At 43.8% G+C, this 26,906-nt stretch overlaps 1 protein-coding gene across 3 annotated transcripts in view; it reads right to left on the bottom strand.

Annotated features, from left to right (window-relative positions):
• Positions 1–1,240: 1,240 nt before the first annotated feature.
• The window catches only part of STX7 (syntaxin 7), a 66,596-nt gene continuing 40,930 nt past the window's right edge, over positions 1,241–26,906 (bottom strand). For all 3 annotated transcript variants that reach the window (XM_074990552.1, XM_074990554.1, XM_074990553.1), the window contains exons 4-10: positions 21,744–21,834; positions 19,994–20,131; positions 19,088–19,140; positions 17,012–17,102; positions 7,708–7,780; positions 6,023–6,105; positions 1,241–2,638 (exon numbers count right to left, since the gene is read on the bottom strand). In XM_074990552.1, coding sequence (XP_074846653.1) covers positions 2,546–2,638; positions 6,023–6,105; positions 7,708–7,780; positions 17,012–17,102; positions 19,088–19,140; positions 19,994–20,131; positions 21,744–21,834 — 622 coding nt within the window. In that variant the 3' untranslated portion in view covers positions 1,241–2,545. The remainder of the gene's footprint in view (positions 2,639–6,022; positions 6,106–7,707; positions 7,781–17,011; positions 17,103–19,087; positions 19,141–19,993; positions 20,132–21,743; positions 21,835–26,906) is intronic.

Below are 26,906 nucleotides of genomic sequence, written 5' to 3'. Positions count from 1 at the left end.
GGCTGTGGCCTGCATTGTGCAGGTAGTAAGACAAGATGATAGCAATAGTTCTGACCTTAAAGTTTATGAATCAATAAGCAAAGGTGACCATATTAACCTCTTCTGAGCCTATATGCTACCAATTGGAGTTAAATTATCTAGACCCCAAAGTTTGCAAAATACACATATTAAGCATGAGTAATTCAGTAACTTCAGTGGGACTACTCAATCTGCTTGAAGTTAATCAAGTACTTAAAATATTTGTAGTGGGATCTAGCTGCTTATATCATGCCACGCTCCACATTATCAAAGCTAATGAAGAACATATATAAATATAAACATTTTCAGCTTCTGCAGCAACATAACTATCAACTGAACTCCAAATTGCAAATCCAAGTTCTGCCTTCAGTTACACCCATGCAATTCCTTTGAAGACAATGAGTTTGCACAACAGTAGAATGTGCCTGCAGAATTTTCAATACCAGGGAGTGGTGGGCAAAATGGTGAGTCACAAGATAGGAGGGGCAAAAATAAATTACTTTTAGAACCTAATTTATATTTACAGTTCTGACATTTAGGGAACCACAAATATTTGTTTTTACTCGGAGCATTCCAAATAAATGTTAACAATCCTACTGTGATACTGTTTTGGAAGCACTTTTAGATCACCACTCATTTCTAAAGATTGTAAACAAAGAAATTGGCCCATTTTTAAAAAGCTTTTATAAAAAAATTCTAGGACCAAGACAGAAGTATTCACAGTATTGAAGAGATTCCAGCTGCCCTGCCCAAAAAACCCAACAAAAAGCCAGAGGCTTTAAATAAAAGAACATTTCCCTATAGTGTTTGAAACTCAAATACTGAAGTACTAAGAACTGGACATTAAAATGTATTTCTTCCCAAATTTAACATCTATGTGCCCATCCTGTAAATTTTGAGCTCTTTTCCAATGTATTAAAAATTACAGAGAACTGGTAAAAATACATTCTCCTGAACAGTCAGTTTTCAGAAATAAGTGGAAAAACTTGGCCTTAATTTGGGTTTTGACCCTGCAATCTGGTCTATTTGGCTGGATTTGTGTACACAGTCCCATGAAAGTCAGGGGGCTCACACACAGATGTCAAAATCTTTGTGTGGGCCCAGTTGCATATCTGTGGCTTACAATCCGAGTCTGTACCCCTTTAAATGAGTTTTAGTCTCTTGGTAAGTTAGGGAAGTGATATATGCTGGTACAGGAAAAAAAAGATGGAACCTCTTCACTTTTAAAAACTTCTTTATTTTGGCGGCACGGTTACAATGTCAGGTTCATAGATACATACAGTTACATGGTTTTCAATTAGCAAATCTCAGTTTGCCATGTAAACAGTGCATTCTCTATCAAACTGCTGTACAAGAACTTTATAAAATACAGATTGTGACATTTTCATCTGCACAATATTCCCGATCAGTGCACTAATAAATATCAATTAAAAAGGCAAATTGATTAGTTTGCAAAAAAAATTACCTTTCTAATTATGGATTAGTACAAAATGGCACAAAATGGAAAAAAAATCAATTTCAGAAGTTACAAGCATGGCTAAGTTTCTGAGCAAGATGAGTCAGTTCAACTGAGTAAGGTCTTTAGTTCCAAAAGCCTATCACGGACATTGAATTTAACTATTAGCCTTCCTCTGACTGCATAAGAAACAACTTAAAACTATTACAAACTGGGGTCTGTACTGTACTGTTCAGGTCACTAGAGTTCAAGTGCAGCTGGAATAGTGAAAGCTTGTGGTTTTCTAATATTGTACGTAAGAGTCCACAACTGGATTCAGACCCAGATTTTCAGTCAGACATGTTCCATGTGAATAATCAAACACTTATTTTAGGCATGAAAACACCAGATGTGTGAACAATTTAGGTGCACAAACACTAACTAAAAATATGGCCTGAAGTCTCATTTCTAGATTTAACAGCCTAATCAAAAGGCTTATATTAATACATGATTGCCATCCATTCTATTTGTACACCAGGATCTACCTATTGCCAGATAAAGAAATTAAGTCTATGAAAGACATTTCTCAGACACTGAATGCCCAATTCAAAGACTTCAACAAAATCACCTTGATGCCAGCCAATCATGTTATAATCTTGACTTTCCCACAGGAGACAGCAAGTGATAAGACCTAGTCCCCAATTTAAAAATAATTTGACAATAAGTGAGTTATTCATGAAAGAATAATGAGTTCAGAAAAGTCTGGTTTGATTTGGCAATGCTTAGAAACATCTCAGAGCAGTCTATCCCCCTTGAACAAAAATTCTGCTTAGCCTAAAATATTCAGAAGTGTTCAGTAAGTTTACCAATGAGAAGAATGTTTATAAAGCTGACTGATACCTTGCCAGTACAGAATCTTTAATCCAAGAATGGAAGGAAGCGATACCAAATAGCAGTATCAATCATTTCTTGAGTTTTAAAAAGAGCAACAGTTTAAATATTGAACCATCATTTACTGAACAGCTTCAGAAGTAGCCAAAAATAATTGTAAGAGTTTTCTTGCATAATTTAAATAATGCTCTTTCCACAGTCTTATTTCGCAGATGCCCATATGATGAGTCCAAGAACCACTGCTCCAATGGCAAGTACAAGAATGATGATGCACATTTTCTTTCGGGACTTGCGCTGTCGTCAAAAAAAAAAAATCACGCTAAGTTGGTCTGAAAAACTCAACTGCTTAATGGTTCAGATATTTAGACAATCTAAATGAAACGTGTGCTTAAAAGACAACGAAGACAGTGAATGGTTAAGAGGCAAAAGGTCATTCAGGAAAATCAAAGTTATAACTTCACTCCTTAGACTTCAGAGATGTTTGCTGCAGGGGGGAGGAGGAGGAAGCGGGGGCACTCACCATTCCCAACGTGAATAAATCTCTGGCATCTCCCTGGAAATGTAATGAATTACAGACTTTTCTTCTGTCAGGGGAGAGCGGCGGGGGGGGGGGGGGAGGGCGCAGTTGAGGAGCAGATTGGGACAGAGGCATAAAGTATTGGTGGGACAGGGGCTCTGAGCTGGCTAGAGCAGGAGGACACTGGGCCAAGGAGACAGCATGTGTTCTGCTGGGTGGTGTGTTATAATGAGGAGCCCAGAGAGGAAGACAGACTTGGACTGGAACTTGGATAAGGAAGCCCAAAGGAGATAATTGGAATGAGGAACCAGGTGGCAAAGTAGGTGGAGTGAGACAGGACTGAGACAGGTTGGAGGGAGCAGTGACAGAATGGTTAATGACCACTAGAGGCACTCTAATCCACCATGGAAACCATATGCTTCAGTCATAGCATTCTACTGCAGACAGCAAGCCTGTAGCACACGCTGCCAGTGGATGCCTCATGCTCCCAGCTCGTCCACACAGAGGACAACTGTGTCCAGCTTGTGCAGTGAATGCAAAAAGGAGTGAGATCAGGTATTTATAGTCAGTATCAGGCTTACACACAAGAGGACCATCAAAATTAAAGTTTCACTGGCAACCTTAATCCAAGCCATTTCCTAACTTTGGGTGCTCAACTCTGCAAGTTAAACAGTGTTCCTTCAATAATTATCAGCTGTGTGTCAACTAAAACCACAAATACTATTATGAAGCGTCATATTGACAGAGACACATGGACTTACACCTTGGAACTTTTAAATCAACTGCAAAGGCCTCTGCCCCACAAGTTAGTTCAGTAACAGACAGAGCCATCCTCTCAGTCAGCCCACTAGACGGAGGGCTGAGGCACACGCATCACCAGTGGGTTTCAAAGATATTTGCTGACAGTAAAGGAATAAGCAAACGGAAGAACCTGGGGTTTGTGCAACAGACTTCCATACATTCCCCCCCACCCCGCCCTCGTGTTTGGCTTCTTCAATCCTACTCCATTCAGCCCTACCGCTGTCCTGTCATTTTCTCCTTATTTTGATCCCTATTCCTCAAGCATCTCTTACCACTTATAGTCTTCCACTAATAGAATCTCCGTATTATCGGAGAGCTAGCAGGCTACCAGCTCCTCACTCCTTCCCCAGCAACCCACCCACCCACCCACACCTGCTAGCTCCCAGTCTCTTTGTCTAACCTCTTCCACCATCCTCATCTCCAGTTCCCAGTCTACTTACTGAGCTAGTCACAATTTCTCCCCAAGCACTCCCTCCAGTCCTAGTCCTGCCATACTCCCTGTCCTAATCTACTACTTTCCACATGGCAACGTGGCTCTCTTCTCCCTGCCCCACTGTCCTCTGCAGAGGATTCTGATGGCTTCCTTCTCCAAGCTGCCTGGATGCCAGTACAGGGATCATTCTGTCTCTCATGCATGCACTCGCTCCATTCCAGGGACTGGCACCCAAAACAATGGGGATCAGTCAGTTGGCTTCACTTTCAGAGCCCAAAACTGGAGGGTGCATACTCAGTTGCTCTATAGGGATGGCACACAGGCAATATGGTCAGCATGAGAAGCTGAGAGAGACTTGAGCATGCTCAGTGAGATTGGAAATCACTGAAAATTTAAGCTGCTGAAAAATCAAGCAAGTCTCTCGTGAAGAGTTATGTCTACACGAGAGCAATCTGTCAACAGAAGTTACTGTCAGAAGATATCTTCTGACAAAACTTATGTTGACAGATCATGGTCACACATGAAAGCAGATTGAAAAAGTGATCTGCTCTGTTGACAGAGTGCGGCCGGACTGCCCAGCCACTCTTGACAGAGTAGCTGACCAAAAGCACAGCGGACAGGGCTGCCCAGTAACCCAGAAGCCCTGTCTGTCGACAGAGGGCCCCCGGAGCATCCACACAACCTTTTTGTTGACAGATTCTGTTGAGAATGGCATTCTGCCTCATGGGGGAGAAGCAGAAGGCTGTCAATGAAAGTGCCAAATTCTGTCAATTTACTGTCAATAGAACATATTTTTAGTGTGGATGCTCCACAAGTTTTGTCAACAAAACTCTCGAGCATAGATATAGCCTAATATGCATGAGCTGTGATTTTTCAAAGGCTTTTATAACTTAATAAAATTTGGATGGATTTTCACAGGTATGTCAAAAGGTAGTAAACTTTCAAGTCTCTTTCCATGGGATGCTAACGCTTTTCCAATAAAAAGGGTCCCCAACAGTGAATTGCATGAAAAAAATGTATTTTCCTCTAGCCTCATTTATTGAAATGAAAGAAAAAAAAACCTGGATCCTTCTGGTTTAAAGGTTTCCAAATATTTTATCCTGGCGGAACTGGAATGGGAAACTTATCTCAGATGGTTAAGTTTGAAAACTTACAAGCAACTGAAAACAGTGTCTTATAGTGAGAACACTTAGGCAATCTTAAATAAATGGGGTTACTAGCTCTCCCTATATTTTAGGGCAAAAAAAAAGTCAATCACCTTTTTGGTCCCTTACAAGGCAGCAGACAAATCTAGGTTTAGCAAGCTTCCCTCCGTGGATCATTTGCCAGGCTACAACTGTAATGTGTATAAGACTTTGAATTACAATGGCCAACTTGAGCAGAGACACATTCAAGGAAGAGGATAGATTTCATTTTATTTTTAAGTCAGTGGACATCATGGAACCAGAAAGCCATCTTCTATGCACAGAAAAGATTTATGCAGCCTGAGCAGTGGCAGCACAAAACTTCCTACCACTGCTCTGCCAGCAGACCCCAATCCTGACTTGGGGAAATTTCCAAACAAAGGATTAGTTCATTCTCTAGATTAGTCAACCCTTCCCACATGGCTCTGCAAATGAGAGGGCCAGTGATGATTCCCCTCCCCCCCCGCCACAGTATTAGGACATTAGCCAACTAATTTCACAAAAGGCTGCTAAACTTCCAAAGAGCATGGATGTTCTTACTACCAACCTGGGTTGATTTTGGAACAGTAACCCAGGGAACCTATCCTATCCTATGCTAGTCTTAGGCCTTTGAGAAAATCTCCAAGCCATTTAAAGTAATTGTAAGGAAGAATTAAATCACAACTGTCCTCATACAAATTAAGACAAACAACAACAATGAAAGGAATAATTGACAGATGACTGGCAGTTTGCATTGATGTTACCTGGTAGTCTGCTGCTCTTGACAGCTGCTGGTTTCCTTGCTGGACATGTACCTCTGCACTTTCTACATTGGCTTCTATGCTGTCTTTAAAGAAAGGAAAAAAAGTCCATTTTTAAAATAAAGCCAAACACGGTAAAAGCCTCTTGTGTTTGCTACCGTTCTAATTAACTTACAGTTGCTGCACAAGCTCAGAGACATTTACTCACAAAATTAAATCTCAACAAGCCTACTCCCAGAATGTTGATGCACATCTGCAGCACGAAACCACTCTTGTAATGATTAATGGCCAAAAATAAATAAGTATATTTATATATATCAATAAGGTGGTATAACCAGACCTAGAGGCAAGTTTACCATCACCCTCTTATTTTTATTTTACTTTCCTGGATTAAAAACCAACATGCCCCCGAAAAAGCATTGAAATGGCATAGATACAAACACTCAAACACACAGACAAAGTCCAAGATCACTTCTGACTTGCATTTAGTGTCACTCGCAAACTTTATGCTACTGCATTATAGAAATGTCTTCTTTTGTTGTTTTCCTTCTATACAATTGTACCTGAAACCAGACTACCTTCTGAAGCACCCAGAGTATTCTAAGGCTGACTTCAGACATCATTGTAACAGCTTCCAAGTTCAGGTATTCTCGAAGTAGAGGGCTGGCTTGAGGCATGAACCCATAAAGATAGTTTCTCAGGATGCTAGGGTTTGAGAATAAATGAGAGACTGCTGAAGAACACTTACTGCCCAGCAAGAGAGGCACAAACATGAGATGAAAGTGGTGATGGACAGATGAAATGAATGAGCCAGAACTCCGAAAGAATACTACTTCATATTAAATTCAATTGATGGATATGTTGTTTGAAAGGTTTGGTGGATCAGTGATTATTAAAAAGAGAAGATGGTTAATGGGGCAAAAACCAACCTCCTAGCTAATTTGTGAACATTGGTTAGGTGAGTGTTGTTTAGTTGTATTCTGAGAAAAGATGTCTCTGTTTAAGTTTTCATCTATTGAAATAACTAAGGCCTTACTTAAGGCAATTTTCTGGCATTATCAAACATAACTGTGTTGGTTCCTGTCTGGATAACTTCTTTCCCCCTCCCCCAGAAAAAGTGTGTCTGTTTTTTGGTTTAACTTAATTTGCTTTATCCAACACGAAGAATCAAGGAACTAGCTTTTCCATTTTCCCCCTTCTGTTTCTTTGTCCTTCATATTCTTCCCCATGTTTTAGGTTGGTCATTCACTCAGAAATTGGGAGAAAAACATTTTATGAAAAGAGAAGTGCAATTAAACCTCTCAAATTGAAAGCAAAACTCAAATGAAGGCATAAGATCTCAAGCTGCATTTAAAGTCAGTTTTCCAAGTGTACTGGATTTCTTAACTGCTTTAGTAGAGCACCTAACAATTTCTGCCAATCAGAAACACAACAGGTTAGAATCTCAATCAATTTAAGTACAGTCAGCCAGCAAAGGCGGCACTCAAAAGTTCGAGCAAAGAAAAACTCTCATCTTCCTGGTTCCTGGAGAATCATGCATTTTGTGATTTAAAATTAAGAACCAAGCCTTACAAAGAACGAGGACTAATCTACACAAACCAGCAGGACAGCATTTATATTTCTAGTTCCTGTCCCCAGCTGTAAGGTTTGATGAAAATTTTTAAAAATATTTTATGATATGTGCTTACCTATCACATCTCCTTGTTCATGAATCATCATTCCTAAGTCTTTAAATATTTCATTGATGTCCATAATATCTGCCTGCAAGAGAAAATAGTTTATTTAAACAGACAATTAGCAAATACCATGAAAAAGTCCTGTAGTTAGCTAAGCATTGTGTGTTATTTCAGACAAGGCAGCTGTGGTTTCTGGTACAAAAAGGAGCTAGTACAATTATTTTGCAAGCTTAAGTTTTAATTTGAATTCAAATACTATCACATATACATTTAAATATCCTAGAGTCAGTTGCATTGCACAGCCTACTAATGTTCGAGGCCAATTTCTAAGGTCTTGGTTACATACAAACTTGCAATGGCTTAACTTAGGCTATGTCTACACTACAGCATGAAGTCGATTTTATGGCACTTAGCTCAATTTTACAATGTGACTCTTCACTGCACATACCATTAGGTTGACTTAAGAGGCGCTAAGGTCGACTTTTTCACGTTGAACCTTCAAGGCGGTGTAACACCATGTTTGAATTTAAAAAGGTCAAATTAATGCTAATGTGGAAACAGCGTCACTTTAAATTGATTTTATTGCCCTCCAGAGTGTCTCAAAAGGTATCCCACAATGCCCCACAGGCATCCGTTCTGGCTGCTTTCACCTCCACTGCTCTGCAGGGGCACAGGAAGTAGGTAACAGGAAGCCCGTGAATTTGAACTCATTTTCTCTCTGACCAGCGTGGACAGTGCACCTCAGGAGCCATCCATCTCACCTCATCATCATGATTATTGTGGGTCCTTTTGATCTGAGCTCTCAGAGTGGCAAATGAGCTCCAGCATGGAGCCACAACGAGATCCTGGCTCTCATTTCCATGTGGGTTGAAGAATTAGCAATGAGCAGACTGCGAGTCAGCAAGCAAAATGCAGTCATTTATGAGAAGATTTTGCAGGCATGATCAAAAAAGGTTATGCCCAGGACACTCAGCAATGCCGGGTCAAAATAAAGGCACTCAGGCAGAAGTATCATGAAGTGAGAGAAGCCAACAGGCGATCTGGGTCATCTCCCAAGACATCTCACTCCTACAAGTGGCTGGATGCCATTCTTGTGAGGGACCCAACCACACTCCCCAAGACTAACAGGGACTGTTCAGGAGACCGTCCTCAGGGCTCCTGTGGGAGCTGAGAGGGGGAGCAGGAGGCAGAGGCTGATGTAGAGGACAATGCTGATGTTCAACAGGTGCTCGATGAAGCTGCTCCTGCTAGCCCAGAGGTCTTCATAACCCTTGACCTCAACCCAATCTCTTCATGGATACCTGATGCTCCAGGGTCCAGCAACAGTGCAGGGGGCTCTTCTGGTGAGTATTTTTTTAGAATGCTACAAGCGGAATGTGGTTGGGTTGAAGTGCAGGATTACTTCTGTGGAGCACATTTCTTACACTGTTGCAAGTGGGTTCAGACTTAGTGTAATAGAACACCAGAACTGGAAGGGACCTCAAGAGGTCATCAAGTTCTCTCTCTTGCCAGGACCAAACACCATCTACATCATCCCCAATAGGTGTCTGTCTAACCCGCTTTTAAATATCTCCAGTGATGGAGATTCCACAACCTCCCTAGGTAATTTATTCCAGTGTTTTAACTACCCTGACAGGAAGTTTCTCCTAATGTCCAAACTAAAGCCCATTGCTCCTTGTCCTAGCCTCAGAGGCTAAGGAGAACAATTTTTCTCCCTCTTCCTTGAAACCCTCTTTGAGGTACTTGAAAACTGCTATCATGTCTCCTCTAAATCTTCTCTTTTCTAAATTAAGCAAGCCCAGTTCTTTCAGTCTTCCCTCATAGCTCCTGTTCTCTATACCGTTAATCATTCTTGTTGCTCTTCTCTGGACCTTTTCCAACTTCTGCACATCTTTCTTGAAGTGTGGTGCCCAGAACTAGACAATACTCCAACTGAGGCCTAATGAGTGCTGATAAGTTAATGACTTACTTCTGTGGAGCACATTTTTTAAAGTGCTGCAAGCAGGTTGAGGCAGGCACGATGAGTCTGTGCTCCTTTAGAATAGCTTGTTAACATTTCTAAGGACAGAGTGCTTATCCTTTTTGGAGATCTCCATAAAGGTCTCAGCCAGGTACTCTTATTTTTCGCACAAAGTTTTTGGAGAGACCCAATTTATTGAGGCTTCCGTGACAGCACACCTTGCAATGCCAGGCAACTAGGAAGTAAGCTGGCATCATGGCATCACCCAGAATTCTGGAAAATTTTCCTGCCCTGTGCTCACAGTATGAGCATATTTTCTTTTTCGCTCTGTCATTCTTAGGAAGCCAATGTCTCTTTGCGTAATCTAGAAGCAGCATGGGAAGTTCCATTAGAGTTTTTCCACACCGTTCCAAGGTCATTTAAGTTTCCCAGGACTGCCCTGCCGCACCATGTGGCTGGTGGGCTCTCTGTCTCCCAGGCTTTGTGCGGCTGGCAGGCTCTCCTGGCTTTCTCCCCTCCTACCATGCTACTGGCTCTTCCCCTGCACAGGATTTGTGAGGAGCCACCAAGGAAGTTTTTTCCATGCTTTACATTTTACAGGGAAGATCCCCCTGCCTGCAGCCCACCATGTGTCTGGTGGGCTCAAAACCCCCAGCCCTTGCCACCCAGCTGCCAGGCTGCGCAGACCCTTTCCCGTCATCCTTAACTTAACAAGATCTTACCATATCCGCAGTGAAATGGTCTGGATAATGAATAGCTTCTGTTCTGCAAAGGCTGCTTCACTGTCATCCTTAAGAAGCCAAAAGTGGCCTTGGAAAACAAAAGTTGCAGTGATTGTCAAATAGACCCCCACACGCTCTATGGGCAAGCGCTGTGTGTCATATTTAAAAGCTGTCTAAATGTTGACATTCATGGTCTTCAACAGGCAGCGTGCGTGGGGAAGACAAGGTTGCTGTGATGAGGCAAAAGAAAAGAGCCAAACAGGACCTTCTCCTGCAGCAACTTGAAAAGGCAGACAGGGAGCAAGCCAAAGCTGCCACTGACAGAAGGTGGCCCCAGCAGTGGCAGCAAACCATGCTCCAGTGCAGGAACAAGGACTTGGCAGAGTTCCTGACAGCTGTCAGAGAGTGAACCAAGATCTTGTGTTCCATGCTGCAGCTGCAGAGGGACACCTGCCACAGGTCTCATTATACAGCCTACTCATCCGGTTGCCTAGCCTCTTCTCCGTACGGCTTAACCCCTCATTGTTGGGGTCCTGAACAAGGGGCGGGGGGTGGGAAAGGGGAAGGACAGCCCCTCGCTCCATGCCCAGGACCTTGCCACATTGCAAAAGGCTCACATTCCACCACACATTATAGCAGGGTTCCCTTCTTTTTCCTACCTACCCCTTAACCCTCCTTGCTCGAAGTAAAAAATGTTTTTGTGCAAAAAAGTGTTATTTATTGGTTCTTTTGGGGTGGGGTGCAGTTGGAGGTGCTTTCATAAAGGTCAAACACACCTCACTGTGGGGGGCAGAGTGGTGTCACAATAGTTAAATGCAGTAGATTCATATGGCTGTCTGCTTATTCATTAAGCTATTTTTCAAAGCCTCTCTGACTGCTGTTGCTTCTGCATGTTCATTGGTGACTGCTCGTGCCCAGCTGCACATAAGCACTGCCCAGGGCATCTGCCTCTGCAACCCAGGCTGGCATGAAGTTCTCCCCCCCCTTGTATTTTCCATAATATTTGCAAATCAAGCGCTCTGCAACCACAGTGGTTATGCTGGCTTTGCAAAGGTCCAAACGGGTCCAACGGCATGTGAATCTCGCTTTTAAATTGTCAAAGGCACATTTCACCACCATTCTGCAGTTGCTCAGCCCGTAGTTGAAGCACTCCTTGCTGTAGTCCAGCGTGTCTGCATATGGTTTCATGAGCCACGGGAGCAGAAGGTGAGCAGGGTCACCCAGTACCACTGTGGGCACCTCCACATCGCCAATCTTGATTTCTGTTCTGGAAAAGAGTCCCATGCTGGAGCTTCCTGTACAGACCAGAATTTCTAAAGATATGCACGTTGTGCACCTTTCCCAACAAGTCCCACACAGGTGTTGGTGAAAACCTGTGTGATCCAATGCCTACAACACCATGGAATTTGCGTTATATTTATTGCCCCACCGCAGTTAGGAAACACTACGGCAGCAAAGCCATCCACTAAGTGCTACATGTTTGCCAGGATTAGTCTTCTGCAGCAAACAGGCACTGATTGTATTGGCTACCTGGATCACCGCAGCCCCCAGTGTAGATCTGTCCACCCCAAGTTGATTTCCCACTGACTGGTAGTTGTTGAGCATTGCAAACTTCCATAGAGCAATTGCTTGTGAACTGTTGAAGCAGGTCTCATTTTGGTATTGCAGCACTTCAGGGCAGGAGACAACAAATCAAAGAGCTCCATGAAGGTGGCCTTGCATATGCAAAAGTTCTGTAGCCACTGCTGGTCATCCCAGACCTCCCAAATGATGCAGCCCCACCAGTGTGCTCTGGTTTCATGTCTCCAGAACCAGCACTCTACTGCAAGCAATGCATCCAGGACAGCCAGAAGCACTGCATTCCTGTTCTCCAATATCATCATCCAACTCATCCCCTCACTGGCTTTGTCTAATTAAATACTGCACGACACTTCAGGAAATGGCCATAGCATACTGTGAAATAACTTTAAGCTGTTCAGGATCCATGCTAGCACTGCAAAAGGGTGTGAGCCAGGGCAAGCTTTTGGAAAAAAAAGCCTGAAAAAAATGGTGCAAATTCCTTGGGTCAGCTCTTTGTTTTCCAATGGTGAGGGAGGGGAGCAGTGCACTCTGGGATGATGACGATATCAGATACCCAACCCACAAGCACTTGCAGCACATTTTTCCCCCATAAGCCACTAGCACAAAAACCAGAACAACAGGCACTGTGGAACAGGTATCCACAATGCATTTCTGATGCAGTTGAAAGTTGCTATGTTGACTTTCTGGACATTTGCAGACACTCCTATTTGACTTTATAAAAATCTAGTGGTAAAATATCAATTTCAGTAAATCTGACTTTATTTTGCAGTGCAGATATGACCTAAAGATGTCCTTAACTAGCTCAGGGCTTGTCTATACAGAGAGTTAATGCTCAAACAGCTGGAGTGGAAATCTAGAGTGCTCTAGTCTGCTGTGTGTTCACTCTCTATAGAGACATAGCCTTACTTAAATTAATAAAAAACATTCTATGTAAACACATTTCTGTCAGTGAAACAGTAACGTCAATTTGGCTTAAATAAATTTTTCAGCCAGTAACAGAGTGCACACGTGCAATATGAACTATTAAAATGTGGTTATGGTAAAGTAACACGTCACTTTGTTGTTGTATTTACAATTCATATTTGTTTTAAATTATCCACATCTGTTTACTCACTGAAGCAAGCTTTTACACAGTCAGTACCACAGAGCCTATATAGAGAGAGGACTGATTCTATTTGTCTCATGCTTCAGCAAAACCACCCACTAGAAGTCCAGTTCCAGAAACTTTGCTTGCTGGTATTCATGACACATAATTTCAGTTGGTATGCAATCTATCATTCATTCCCACTGGTGCTCTGAAAGTCAGTTACTTCTTCAAAACCCGCATTTCCATTTCCAAAGTCATTTAATATGTTCATTAGTACTTTTTCCCCCCCCTGCTTTGTTATTGGCAGATGAATGCACAGACACGTGGATTGTCCTCAAAAATTTCTGTTCAACTCCAGAAAAATCCCACCATTACTGGAGTTAGTATTTCATGAACTTTATATGCATATACAATACAAATAAAAGCTAAACATTAAATTCAACAAAAATGGGTATCCAGCATTTCCACACAGTGATATTAAAGGCAAATGACACTAAGAACAGAAATATAAGCCACATGGAAAATTCTGTAGAGGGGACATTTTCCATTTTATTTAAAATTTGAGAAAGATATGCAGGGACATGACCCAAGTAGACTTAATGGGGGAACAGGCCATGGACAAGAATGAATGGCAATACCATGCTAAATGGCAGGTCTATAAAGAGGCTGTGGAATAAGGAAAAAATCTCTGAAGAAACAGCTATAGGGATATTTGTGTGGAAACCCAAGATTTATCTTACTTGGTAGTCACATGGTGCCTGCTTTTATTCTGCTGATAAAGTCAGGAATGCTTGGTAGACCATAGCACTGCTTACCACAATAGTGAAAAGTGTACTTTCATGTAGGAAATTCCATGTGTGGTTCTATATCTACTACCTAAACAGCAACGTTTGCATTAACAACAGTCTTGTTTTGATGATGGATTTTGCCTACCTATGTTAACGCTTAGTATCAGAGAGGTAGCCGTGTTAGTCTGTATCTTCGAGAACAAAAGTAGTCCTGTAGCACCTTATAGACTAACAGATATTTTGGAGCATAAGCTTTTATGGGCAAAGACCTGCTTCATCAGATGCATGGGTGGGGTACAGAGGAGTACGTAAAGAGTGGGGTCTGAGTAAAAGGGAGGGAATAGACCGAACAAGGTCTATTCAGTCAGGGTGGAAATGGCCTATTATCAGTAGTATACATTAAGAGAGGAGAAAAAACCAAGTCAGATCAATTGGGGGTGGGGAGAGATATGTGGCCCATTGTCAGATTCTAATGTGGAAGTGTGAACTTCCAGCACAGCGAAACTGCTTTTGTAAGGGGTTAACCATTCCCAATCTCTGTTTAATCCTTGGTTGGTGGAGTCAAATTTGTAAGTGAATTGCAGCTCAGATTTCTCTCTCCATTTTATTTTTGGAATTTTTTTGTTGTAGGGCTGCTACTTTTAAATCTGTTACTGAGTGTCCAGGGATAACGTTCCTAACAGCTTGGAGTCCATCTTCATGTGAGATATTGGTGTAAAGGCCAGAGGCTGACAAAGGAGGTACTGGTGTCATCATGAATAGGACAGACTACCAAAAGGAGGCTGCCAGGCAACTCTCCAACACCACATTCTACAAGCCACTATCCCAGGATCCCACCGAGGAATACGCAAAGAAACTACAGCATATGCTCAAGACCCTCCTGATAAAAACACAAGAAATAATCTACAGACACACCGCTTGAACCCAAACCAGGTTTATTCTACCTTCTACCCAAGAAATATAAACCTGGGAATCCCAGATGCCCCATCATCTCAGGCATTGGCACCTTCACTACCAGACTGCCTGGATATGTGGACTCTCTACTTACACCCTATGCTACCAGCACTCTCAGCTTTCTTCGAGATAACACCAACTTCCTCAGGAAACTACAATTCATTTTCTGGGACCTCATTCTTTAAATACCCCTCTGAAACCATCCTCCCCCCATGCATCTGATGAAGCAGATCTTTGCCCACGAAAGCTTATGCTCCAAAATATCTGTTAGTCTATAAGGTGACACAAGACTTCTTCTCGTTGTTGAAGCTACAGACTAACACGTCTACCGCTCTGATACAATTCACTGGTGACCTTTCAGAAAATACCATCCTGGCCACCATGGATGTAGAGGCCCTTTACACCAATATCCCACATAAAGAGACTCCAAACTGTTAGGAACATTATCCCTGATGAGACCAAGGCACAAGTGGTGGTGGAGCTTTGTGACTTTGTCCTCACCCACAACTATTTCAGATTTGAGGACAATTTATACCTTCAAATCAGTGGCACTGCTAGGGGCACCTGCACGGTCCCACAGTATGCCAGCATTTTTAAGGCTGACCTGGAACAACACTTCCTCAGTTCTCGTCCCCTGGCACCCCTCCTCTACCTGCGCTACGTTGATGACATCATCATCATCATCATCATCTGGACCCGTGGGAAGAAGGCTCTTGAAGAGTTTCACCATGATTTCAAGTTTCCACCCCACCATCAACCTTAACCTGGAACAGTCCACACAAGAGATCCACTTCCTGGACACTACTGTGCAGATAAGCAATGGTCAGAAATACCACCCTATACCAAAAACCCACAGACCACTATGCTTATCTACACAACTCCAGCTTCCACCCAGGGCACACTACACAATCCATGGTATACAACCAAGCACTAAGGTAAAACTGTATTTGCTTCAATCGGTCAGACAAACATCTACAAGACCTTTATCAAGCTCTCATCAAACTACAATACCCATCTAAGGAAGTAAAGAAATGGATTGACCGAGCCAGACGGGTACCCAGAAGCCACCTGCTACAAGACAGGTCTCGGAAGGAAAACAAGAGAACACCACTGGCTATCACATACAGCCCCCAGCTAAAGCCTCTCCAATGCATCATCAGTGATCTGCAACCCATCCTGGACAATGATCCTTCACACTCACAGACCTTGGGAGGCAGGCCAGTCCTCGCCTACAGACAGCCTGTCAACCTTAAACAAATCCTCACCAGCAACTCTAAACCTGGAACCAGTCCCTGCACCAAACCTAGCTGCCAACTCTCTTCACATATCTACACCACCATCATCACAGGACATACCATCAGGAGCTTCTTTACCTGCACATCTACTAATATAATATATGCCATCATGTGCCAGCAATATCCCACTGCAATTTACATTGGCCAAACAGGACAGTCTCTATATAAAAGAATAAATGGACATAAATCAGACATCAGGAATGGCAACATACACAAACCTGTGGGAGAACATTTCAATCTACCTGGACACTCAGTAACAGATTTAAAAGTAGCAGTCCTACAACAAAAAAAATTCAAAAATCAAATGGAGAGAGAAACCTGAGCTGCAATTCATTTGCAAATTTGACTCCATCAACCAAGGATTAAACAGAGATTGGAAGCTGTTAACCCCTTACAAAAGCAGTTTGTCTGTGCAGGAAGTTCACACCTCCACATTAAAATCTGACAATGGGCCATATCCCCCCTGATTCATCTGACTTGTTTTTTCTCCCCTCGAGGTAAACCATGATAATGGGCCATCTCCACTTTGAATAGACCTTATCAGCTCTGGCCCTCCCTTTTACTGGGATGCCACTCTTTAAATACTGCTCTGAACACCCTCCTCCCCACAACCTCATGCATCTGATGAAGCGGGTCTTTGCCCATGAAAGCTTATGCTCCAAAATATCTGTTAGTCTATAAGGTGCCACAGGAGTTCTTGTTGTTCTCGAATGTTAACGTGTGTTGCAGTAGAAGTATCAGAGAAAAAAGAAGGCTCTGTGCCTTAAATATTGAGCCTGTTCTGGTCTGGCTATGGTCTGAACAAGTGGGTCTGTCCCACGAAAACTCACTTAATAAACTATTTTGCTAGTCTTTAAAGTGCTACTTGACTGCTTTTTGTTTTGATAGAGAAAAAAGAGTATTCCCAAGTTGGTTCCAGCACTGCTTACCTCAAGCTGCCTGATGGAAGACTCTCTCTCCTCAATAAGACGGAGATCATCTTCTGTAATTTCTTCATCTTGCACTTGTGCTTGAGGTTGACTGTAAAAAAAACATAAAATAAAAAAGATAAAATACAAGAACACTCAGGCCAACTGAACTCCCCTCATCTGTAATACTGAAACACACTTTGTATTAAACACTCGATTGCAGAGAACGCACCTTAAACTCTATTAACAAGACATGCTTTTCCAACTTCAAAATTTGCACACAGCTGACACGATAGGCCTAAAATCCTCAGGCATAAATAAAGTTTTACAAAGCAGGCTATTAAACAGCTTTAAACACAACACTCCTAGTGTTTTGTCTCAGTGCTTTTTAAGCATGCAGATATCACATGCATCCTTTATTTGGATTCTGAACTATCATTTGAAGGCGAAAACCATTTTGGTTTTCCTCATTAGTGAAGTCTGGGGATTAAGAAGCCACTTGAAGAAAATGCAGGTATTCAGTAATCTAGATTACTGGTTAAATATTTTGATCTGTGTTCTAGAAATCCATCTGTCTTAATCTGGAAGGATAGAAGGCAAAAGGCTGCATAGCTGCCTATATTATCCTCTACAGATGCAGCTGGACAAAAAGGAGCTTTTGTGTCCTTCCCACATGTCCTTTCTTCAGGAGATTGTAACGAACCAGAGGAAGCACATTCCATTTTAATTCCTGTTAAATTTTAAAAGCCCTCTTTAAAAATTCTTCTTATGCACATGCATATTTACTTAAGGTTGTTAAATGTGCATAAATGTCCACCTACTAGTCTCCTCCTCACCCTTACCTTGTAGTTGGGTGGTTTAGTGTCTGAAACTAATCAGGAGGGCAGCAGAAATTGGGATTAGCTAATCCTAACCCGACTGACTCAAAGCACATAAAACTCCTGAGTAAAGTTTAGTTTGGTGGCAGCAACTCTTTTATTGAGGAGGGGGCAGAGAGGAGAAGGAGAATGTGGTACAATGCCTTTAACAATTAGGCCTTTATCTTTGCTGAGGCTTCTGGGTTCTATTGTAATAGAACTAGATCTTTTACTAATTTTAGTTCTCCAGTCCCTTCTGTGGGACACAAAAAAGCTCATCTTCCATTGTTGCAGTTAATAAATGGATCATATTAGAAGCCAAGAGATCCAGAAACAGAGTCTGACAGTTGTAAAGCAATAACTTTTCTCAAAAAGAGTATTTTCCAAGAAAAGATTACTGAATTTGACATTTTCCGTTTTAATTTTATCTTCTGTAGAACTCTAGCAGCTTGATATAATTGGCTTTCACAGGTTACAAAAACCACATAACAGCACACTTTAATAAAAGGATTTTTTAAATGCACTATGTAAAAATTATTTTAAATGAGTACAAGTTCTTACACTCTGTGCTGTAGTCCACTGTCATATCTCAGATATAAAACCCCATTACAATAGACCCTAAACTTAAAGGGCTAATGGGGGAGACAGAAATGTCCCTTAAACACAGAAGTCTGTTAAATCTGAGGGTTTCCTTTCACCCTAGTGCCCACCCACCCCTGCCAGGCTCTCCCAGCTCCAGTCCCAACATACACACACAAAAAAGACAACAACTCACCAGAGCTGCCATAGAGCCGAGGCGCCCCACTGCGCCCTGGCAACTGAAGACTCCATCATGGCCTCGAGAAGCCTCCACCACGTGCTCCTCCCACCAGGGGTGGGGCACGTACGCCAGTGCTGACGCGCCCCACTGCTGGTGGGAAGGGAGCACGATGGCTCTAGTGAGAGTCCAGACCACAGCAGAAGGTTCAGCTGCATTGGACCATAGCGGATGGAAGCAAGAGTCCTTCCAGCTGCAGCAGTGGCAGCTCTGGCAAGTCGCCTTACTTTTTTCTGGGGAAAGCGAGGGGTAGGATTTAGTATTTTACAGGCCCCAGTGGACTTTGGGAACTGGGTGCTGGCGGACGTCCGTTGTTCCTGAAATCCGCTAAATTGGGGTCTGTAAAAATTGTGGGTTTACTGTACTGGAGTTAACCAATCAATTTACAGGACAGGTTATAAGGGTTATGGCACACCATCCTACCTGTCCCAAGAGACAAGCGTTCTTTCTTTGTGACTATCTTCTGAAGGACCAACCTGTAGGATCAAGAAAAGCAAATAATCATTTTATTACAGTGACAGATATGTACCCAAGTGTTGCTGACATTCCCAAAACAAATCAAGATTAAGGGTATTTAACTTCAATTAGCTTCAAAGCTAAATGTCACCTCATGTTCTTGGCATGGAGCTGATTATATATACAAAGCACCCCGAGCTTGGTAACCACTTGCAATATTTTTTTTATGCCAACAGTACATTCATGGACTCAGATGAGGTCTGAGACAATATTACAAAAAAAAAAAAAAAGCATTATTTTGTGTTCCCCAATTATTTTAGTTTTCTAAAATTAACCAGAGTTCAAATTAAGACTTATGTAATTAAGAACACACTAAATGAACACTTCGTTTACTCAATGCTTTCTGCTCCACAGGGGTCTAGTAAACAGATGGTTATGTCCAAAGAAGAATTCCCATTGATTCAGGGGACATTACACACACAGAAAGATGTAACTAGATGCCTCCCACAGGAAAATCTGGGCATAGGCACTATGCAGAACACTTATGAACACCTTTGTAAAACCACATGTAGGCAGAAGGACAAAGTAGCTACTTCCATCAAAAAAAAAATCACCATAAACTTATGCTTCCTTTAATCCAACCATTAAATTAAACATATGCAATTTTTAAATTTAACACTTGGCTTGCTTCTGCACAGAAGGTAAAATAAAGTCTAAGAAACAACTATGTTGGTATTATGCATGCATTCACTATCTTCTGCAATGTCGACAACCTTGTAAGAATGCTATTCTCAAGCTAATCAAAAGACAAGTTTTATATGAACAAAGCTAGTAACGTGTAAAATAATCTTTAATATATTTCTGGATACTTACAGACACCCTGGAGCTGGCTCTTGCTCTTGCCACAAGATCTTTTTCCTTCTCAGCAGCTTGCCTTTGGACCCTCTGGAAGTTGGCCAGTGCTGCACTGAACTCTCCCACCAGACGATCTTTCTGTAGTTTTCTTTGACGCTGTTGAATGAAAGTTCAATCTGACTTTTTTACAAACATCAAAGTAACTTCCTGTTGTTCCAGGCTTAATTTCAAGGGTTCTTTTTTTCCCCCTCCCCACCCCATGACTGGGCTCACACTTTAAAAGGTGTCTCACGGGCATGTTTCTTTCCCATTTGAATGTGTATGGGCTGCCTCCTATTCAGGGTCACAGAACAAATCCATCACTACCACAGGTTGCACCTCTCAAAACTGCACCTCTCTGGTCTGGCAGCACTGTGGAAGTTACCAGACCAGAGAGCCCTGGCGGCTGGGAGTATAGCACAGGAGGCTAAGGGTTGGGATCCCTGCCAGGGCCAGGGGGTCACCTGAGCCAGTGGCAGAGGGGGCTGGGAGCCCTGTCAGGCTTGTGGTAGCGAGGCTGGGAGCGAGTAGCAGGGTCAGTGGCAGGGGCCCTGCTGGACTGGTAGCAGCAGAGCTAGCAGCCCTGTTGGAGCTGGAAGTGCAGCCAGGCGGGTGGCTGGGGATGATGGGGGCAGAGGATGGTGACAGCAGCGACCTTCCCTGGTCTGGTTAACGCCTCATTTGGGACTGATCAAGTCCTGAGAATGCCAGATAAGGGATGTCCAACATGTACAGCGATTGTAGAAAAATAGCACTAGTAATACAGTGTATTTTCAACTGCCTTATTGGCATTTTACAGCTGGTATTGAGATGGCTTTAGTAATGCATATCCCAACCTCTTTCAGTAAACCACTAGTGGGAATTTGTCTCTTAACTATTAAGCAGGCCCACTGCACAGTTTGCTGAACATTTTGATGTTGTAACATTTAAACTGTGTACCAGGCCAGAGCATCCAGGGAAGAGGGGAAAGTTGCTGATTTATTTATAAGATAGAAGCACTGAGTGCATGCCTTGAATGATACCTGAGAGAAATGACTTCGTAATCATCTGCTACAAAAACACCAAGTTCCTCTTTTTATTCCTGTTGACAGTAGACACTAGCTGGGCATGAGAGAATTACCTTTCATCTTGCACATCCTCATAGACCACAGTGACCCTACCTTTGAAAATCCAAAGGGCTTTAACTTGCCCTTAGCCAATCACCGCCACTTTTTATCCTGGAGTCTGGGCCATGGTGGGAGGGAACAATCTAGCAAAACATGGCTTAGTTTCCTACCACAAGCTTTCAGACTCCGGGCCAAGCAAAAACATTTTTTTAATTTTGTCCAGGGGTACTTATATACCAAGGCAAAGTTTAAGCAGGAAACATGAATGAGACAGAATTGTTATAATTAGTTTTTCTGTTAACCACACTTACGTTCACAAGTCACAAAATACACCATTGGCAACATGAGTAACTATCATGTGTGGTGGCAATTCTTGCGAGAACGTTTTAGTTTCGATACGGTGTAGGAACAATTGCTTACAGAAAGCTATTGTACATTTCAGTGCAGCTGAGGCCTATAAAGCAACTTCTATACAGCACTGAACATTCATTTTTAACATAGACGTTGCTTGGATGGTTCAGCATCTAGCAACAAGGCAATAACGAACACATAATTGAAGCCATTCCAACACTTTACATCAGCCAACATTATGTTCAAACGACCCACGTTCTTCATTTCTATACCTGTTCATTTGTCTCAGGCAGAGACCCAAACTCTTTAATGTACTTGTCAGTTTCTTTGGCAAGCTGGTTTGCATGTTGCTGCTTCTGCTGCCTAAACCAAACACAGAACTTATATTATAAACACTGGATTATTTAGCTGGAACAATTGTACTGACGCTCACAGAAGTGTTTTTAGAAGAACATTACCAAATGTCTTACTAAATATTTATTTACAGGAATTTCTATTTTTCCACTGTCATATCTGAGACCTGATTACTCAGAAGGGTGTTGGATGCGAGACAGATCCTGAAAGAAAGAATGTTAAATTAGTGATACGGCAGAGGAATCAGCAACAAGAGGGCTGCTGGTGATTGTACAGAAGAAAAGTTACAGAACACCCATGCCATATTTGAAAGCATCTGTAAAAAAATTCTGCAGAAAAACCAAAAGCAACTTGCAGCCTCATCAATGAAATGAATTAAGATGACTTTGTTGTGATACTGCAAGAGCCCTTGCATTCACAGGATGAAGCACAGCAGTCCTGTATTTTTTGGGACTCTGTGGTCACTGCCCCAGCCATCCTATGGATGGGAGGCGTGTGCATGCTGGGGAGGGGGCGAGAGGGGGTTACCTTGGGCATGGCACATCTGTGGCAGCTGTGGGTTGCCTCCCCTTAGACCCCCACCCCCCCGCTTGCCACATGGGCAGCAGCCTTTTCCACTCTACCACGCCATGAACTCCTGACTCGCTGAGCCCCACTTCTTTGCAGCCGTGGGAAGTGGCCTCCGTTCCCTGCCGCCCTCAGAGAAGTAGGGCTTGGTGAGCACGGAGGGCATGGTGCACTAGAGTGGAGCAGGCTGCTGCTTGTGCTGCCCGCATGGTGAGAGTGTATGTGTGTCGGGGGGGAAGGGGGACCCCTGCTGCTGCCACCACTGCCATACCATGCCCGATTGATCAGGGTGAGGGTGGAGCAGGGGAGAGGGCAAGGCCTGCAGCACACGGGGGTTGCCCTAGACCCTTCCCCCACCACCCCGGAACGACCCTGGGTAGTTGAACAGTGAAGCATACACACAGCAGACTTGAGACACTTTCTAAACGATCATGAGCAGAGTTTCATTTTTGATAAGCAACAGAGAGGTAGCCGTGTTAGTCTGCACTCCATCTCTCTCTCAATCATCTCAGACAGGACAGTTAACATCCCTCCACCTCTCACTTCTTTCCTTCTATCCTATTTGATTTGTCAGTTTGTATTACAATTTTTTTTCTCTTTTTGGCCTTCTGTACTTATACAAGTCAGTCTGTATTGGAAATGAAATTGTTCTGAAGAAGTGGGTCTGTCCCACGAAAGAGCATCACCGAATAAATCATTTTGTTAGTCTTTAAAGTGCTACATTTCTGCTGGCTCATTTTTGATAAGGAGTCAAACTCCTTGTAGAAAAGGGCAAATTTTATTTATTTATTTTTTCAAATGGTGTTTGGCTTAGATGTAAATTCCATTCTATCCATAGCACACCTCTTCTGAGAGTCAAAAGGAGGTTTGTATCACTATGGAGGAGAGTGTTTTTTTGTATTATTTTTTCAGTAGCTTTTAAGTGGGAACCATACTCACCATTAGGAGCACAGCTATTTAAGCTCTGTTGTTCTGTCTTCCTAATTTCCCTTTCCTTGACTCGTCTTACTTTCCTTTTCTATTCCCTTCCCTACTCCATGGATTTAAGTTTGGTTCTCTCCCCCCATCATTTCATTTGCAACATGATCAGCAATGAGATGGTTAACATTAACTTTTTTTTAAGAAAATGTCTTTGTTAAACTTTAGAAGCAAACATTTCAATAACATAATAGTGGCCTGGAACTCATAGAATCATAGAACAATAGAGCTGGAAGAGTCCTAAAAAAGCCATCAAGTCCAGCCCCCTGCCCTAAGCAGGACCAACCCCATCAGATCAGCCCAGCCAGGGCTTTGTCAAGGCAAGACTTACACAGCTCCAGGGATGGAGACTCCACTACTTCCCTGGGTAGACCATTCCAATGTTTCACCACCCTCCTAGTCAAAAAGTTTTTCCTAATGTTCAACCTGGACCTTTCCAACCACTGAGACCACTGTTCCATGTTCTGCCATCCATGGCCACTGTGAACAGCCTCTCTCCAGCTTCTTTACAACCTCCCTTCAGTCAGTTGAAGGCTGTTATCAAGTCCCCCCTCAGTCTTCTCTTCTGCAGACTAAACAGTCCCAATTCCCTCAACCTGTCTTCATAAGTCATATGCTCCAGCCCCCTAATTATTTTGGTCACACTCTGCAGGACCCTCTCCAGTGTATTCACATCCTTCCTATAATTGGGGACCCAGAACTGGACACAGTACTCCAGATGCGGCCTCACCAAAGCCGAATAAAGAGGAAGGAGAAGTTACTCACAGTAGTAACGATGGTTCTTCGAGATGTGTCCCCATGGGTGCTCCACAATAGGTGTCGGGCTCGCCCCGGCGCCGCAGATCGGAAACTTTCCGGCAGTTTCTCTCGGACCGCGCATGCGACGGCGCGCACCGCTCCCTTGCGCGCCCCGGTCCCCGCCAGTTCCTTGACCAGCCGCCTCGGATGCTCCTGGAAAACACTAAACAGAGATCCGAAGCAGGGAGGATGGGTGGGTGGTGGAGCACCCACGGGGACACATCTCGAAGAACCATTGTTACTACGGTGAGTAACTTCTCTTTCTTCTACGAGTGTCCCCATGGGTGCTCCACAATAGGTGACTACCCAGCAGTAACCCAAGTAAGGAGGTGGGTAATCAGTTTATGTGCAGCTTGCCCTTGAAAGGACTGCTGTCGACAGACGGGTATCCTCTTCGAATACCCGGTGCAGAGCATACTGTTTGGCGAAGGTGTCATACAATGACCAGGTCGCCGCTCGACAGATCTCTTTGAACGCGATGCCCTTGAAAAAGGCTGTTGACACCGCCACCGCCCTGGTGGAGTGGGCCCTGGGCAGGGCCAGCAAAGAAGTCTTTCGAAGTTCGTAGCACATTTTTATACAGGACACAATGTGCTTCGAGATTCTCTGTGAAGAGAGACCCTCCCCTTTCGACCTGGGAGCGAGAGAGACTAGAAGCCTGTCCGTCTTCCGGAAGGACTTAGTCCTGTCTATATAGAAGGCCAACGCCCTCCTCACGTCCAGGAGATGTAGGCGTGCCTCCTTGCTGGAGCTGTGAGGCTTCGGGTAAAATGAGGGTAAAACTATAGGTTCATTAAGGTGGAACTCTGAAGAAACTTTCGGAACAAAGGCTGGGTGCAGCCGTAAGGTTACCGCCTCCTTTGAGAATACTGTGCCGGGCAGCGTTGCCATAACCGCTGAGAGCTCACTCACCCTGCGAGCTGACGTGAGTGCAAGAAGGAAGGTCGTTTTTATCATAAGTAGACGTAGGGGAATTGTGGCTAAGGGTTCAAAAGGTGGGCCCGTTAGCGTGCTGAGCACCAGGTCCAAGTTCCACGATGGTGGAAGCAGTTTCTGAGGGGGATACAGGTTTACCAGCCCCTTCAGGAACCTGGTAACAATAGGATGAGCAAACACCATGGGCCCTTCCTCTTCATACTGAAAAGCCGATATAGCGGCGAGATGGACCTTTAGTGAGGATAGGGAGAGCCCGCCTCTTTTGAGGTCCAGTAAGTATTCTAGTATTACAGGTATAGGAACATTAAGGGGAGCTAACTGCTTGGCAGAACACCATGCAGTGAATCGAGTCCATTTCTGCTTACAAGTCTTCCTGGTGGAGGTCCTTCAGCTACTCTCCAGGACTAGTTGTACTCCCTCCGAACATGTACTCTCTAGGGAGCTGAGCCATGGATTAACCATGCTTGTAGGCGCAGGCCTTGAGGGTGTGGGTGCACTATGGACCCCTGGGCCTGCGTGAGCAGGTCCGGCGCCACTGGAAGGGGAAGCGGTGAGCGGTCCGACATGCGCAGAAGCAAGGGGAACCATTGCTGTCGATCCCACGTTGGGACTACTAGGATCATGCGGGCTCTCTCCCTTCTGGCTTTCTGCAAGACCTTGTGGATGAGCACTGTGGGGGGAAATGAGTAAAGCAGGGGGCCCTTCCACAAAATCGCAAATGCGTCCCCCAGGGAGCCCCGTCCCAATCCTGCCCTGGAGCGGTACTGGGGACACTTCTTGTTGTGCTGAGTGGCAAACAGGTCTATCTGGGGAAACCCCCATGTATAAGAGATCGGTCGTAGCAGATCTGCCATTCGTGCGTGAGTGCAAAGCGCCTGCTCAACTGGTCTGCTTTCACATTGTGAGCGCCTGATAAATACGAGACCTTCAACATTATATTGTTGGCGATGCACCAGTTCCACAGCCGGACTGCTTCTGCACATAGGGCACGGGATCGAGCTCCTCCTTGTCGATTTATATAAAACGTGGTGGAGGTATTGTCTGTATTGATCCCGACTACTTTGCCTTGTATGTGGTCTCGAAAGTGTTTGCAGGCGTCGAACACTGCTCTGAGCTCTAGTATATTTATATGCAGTGACTATTCGGTTGGGGACCACAGTCCTTGCGTCACCTTGTCGTCGATGTGTGCTCCCCGCCCTATATGGGAAGCGTCGGTAGTAAGAAAAATAGAGATTTGTGGTTAGTGAAAGGGTACCCCTGTTAGCAGGTTCTTGGGGTTTACCCACCATTGCAGGGATCTGCGCACCTCTGTCGTGGGCGACACCACCTTGCGGACAGTGTGGGACGCCGGCTTGTAGACGCTCGCCAGCCAATGTTGCAGGCTGCGCATATGCAATCTGGCGTTCTGCACCACAAACGTTGCCGCTGCCATGTGGCCTAGCAGCTGCAAGCACGTTAAGACCGGCACCGTGGGGCTGTATGTAATGACTTGCACCAGGGAACTGATGGCGCGAAAGCGAGCGTCGGGTAGATAGACCCTTGCTGTAATAGAGTTTATACGAGCCCCTATGAACTCTATGTCTTGTGTGGGGTCGGTCTTTGACTTCGCAAGGTTCATGACCAGGCCCAGCGAAGAAAACGTGTTCGCTGTGATGCGTATTATGTGTAGTACCTCTGCCTTCGAGGCCCCTTTCAGTAGGCAGTCGTCCAGATATGGGAATATAAAAATACCCCGTCTGTGCAGGTAGGCTGACACCACTGCCAGGGTTTTGGTAAAGACTCTGGGGGCCGAGGAGAGGCCA

The sequence above is a fragment of the Carettochelys insculpta genome, chromosome 3 (assembly GCF_033958435.1).
Source record: "Carettochelys insculpta isolate YL-2023 chromosome 3, ASM3395843v1, whole genome shotgun sequence".
NCBI lineage: Eukaryota > Metazoa > Chordata > Testudines > Carettochelyidae > Carettochelys > Carettochelys insculpta.
The sequence above is the reverse complement of the archived record's forward strand: the minus strand, read 5'-3'. Positions and strand labels throughout refer to the sequence as shown.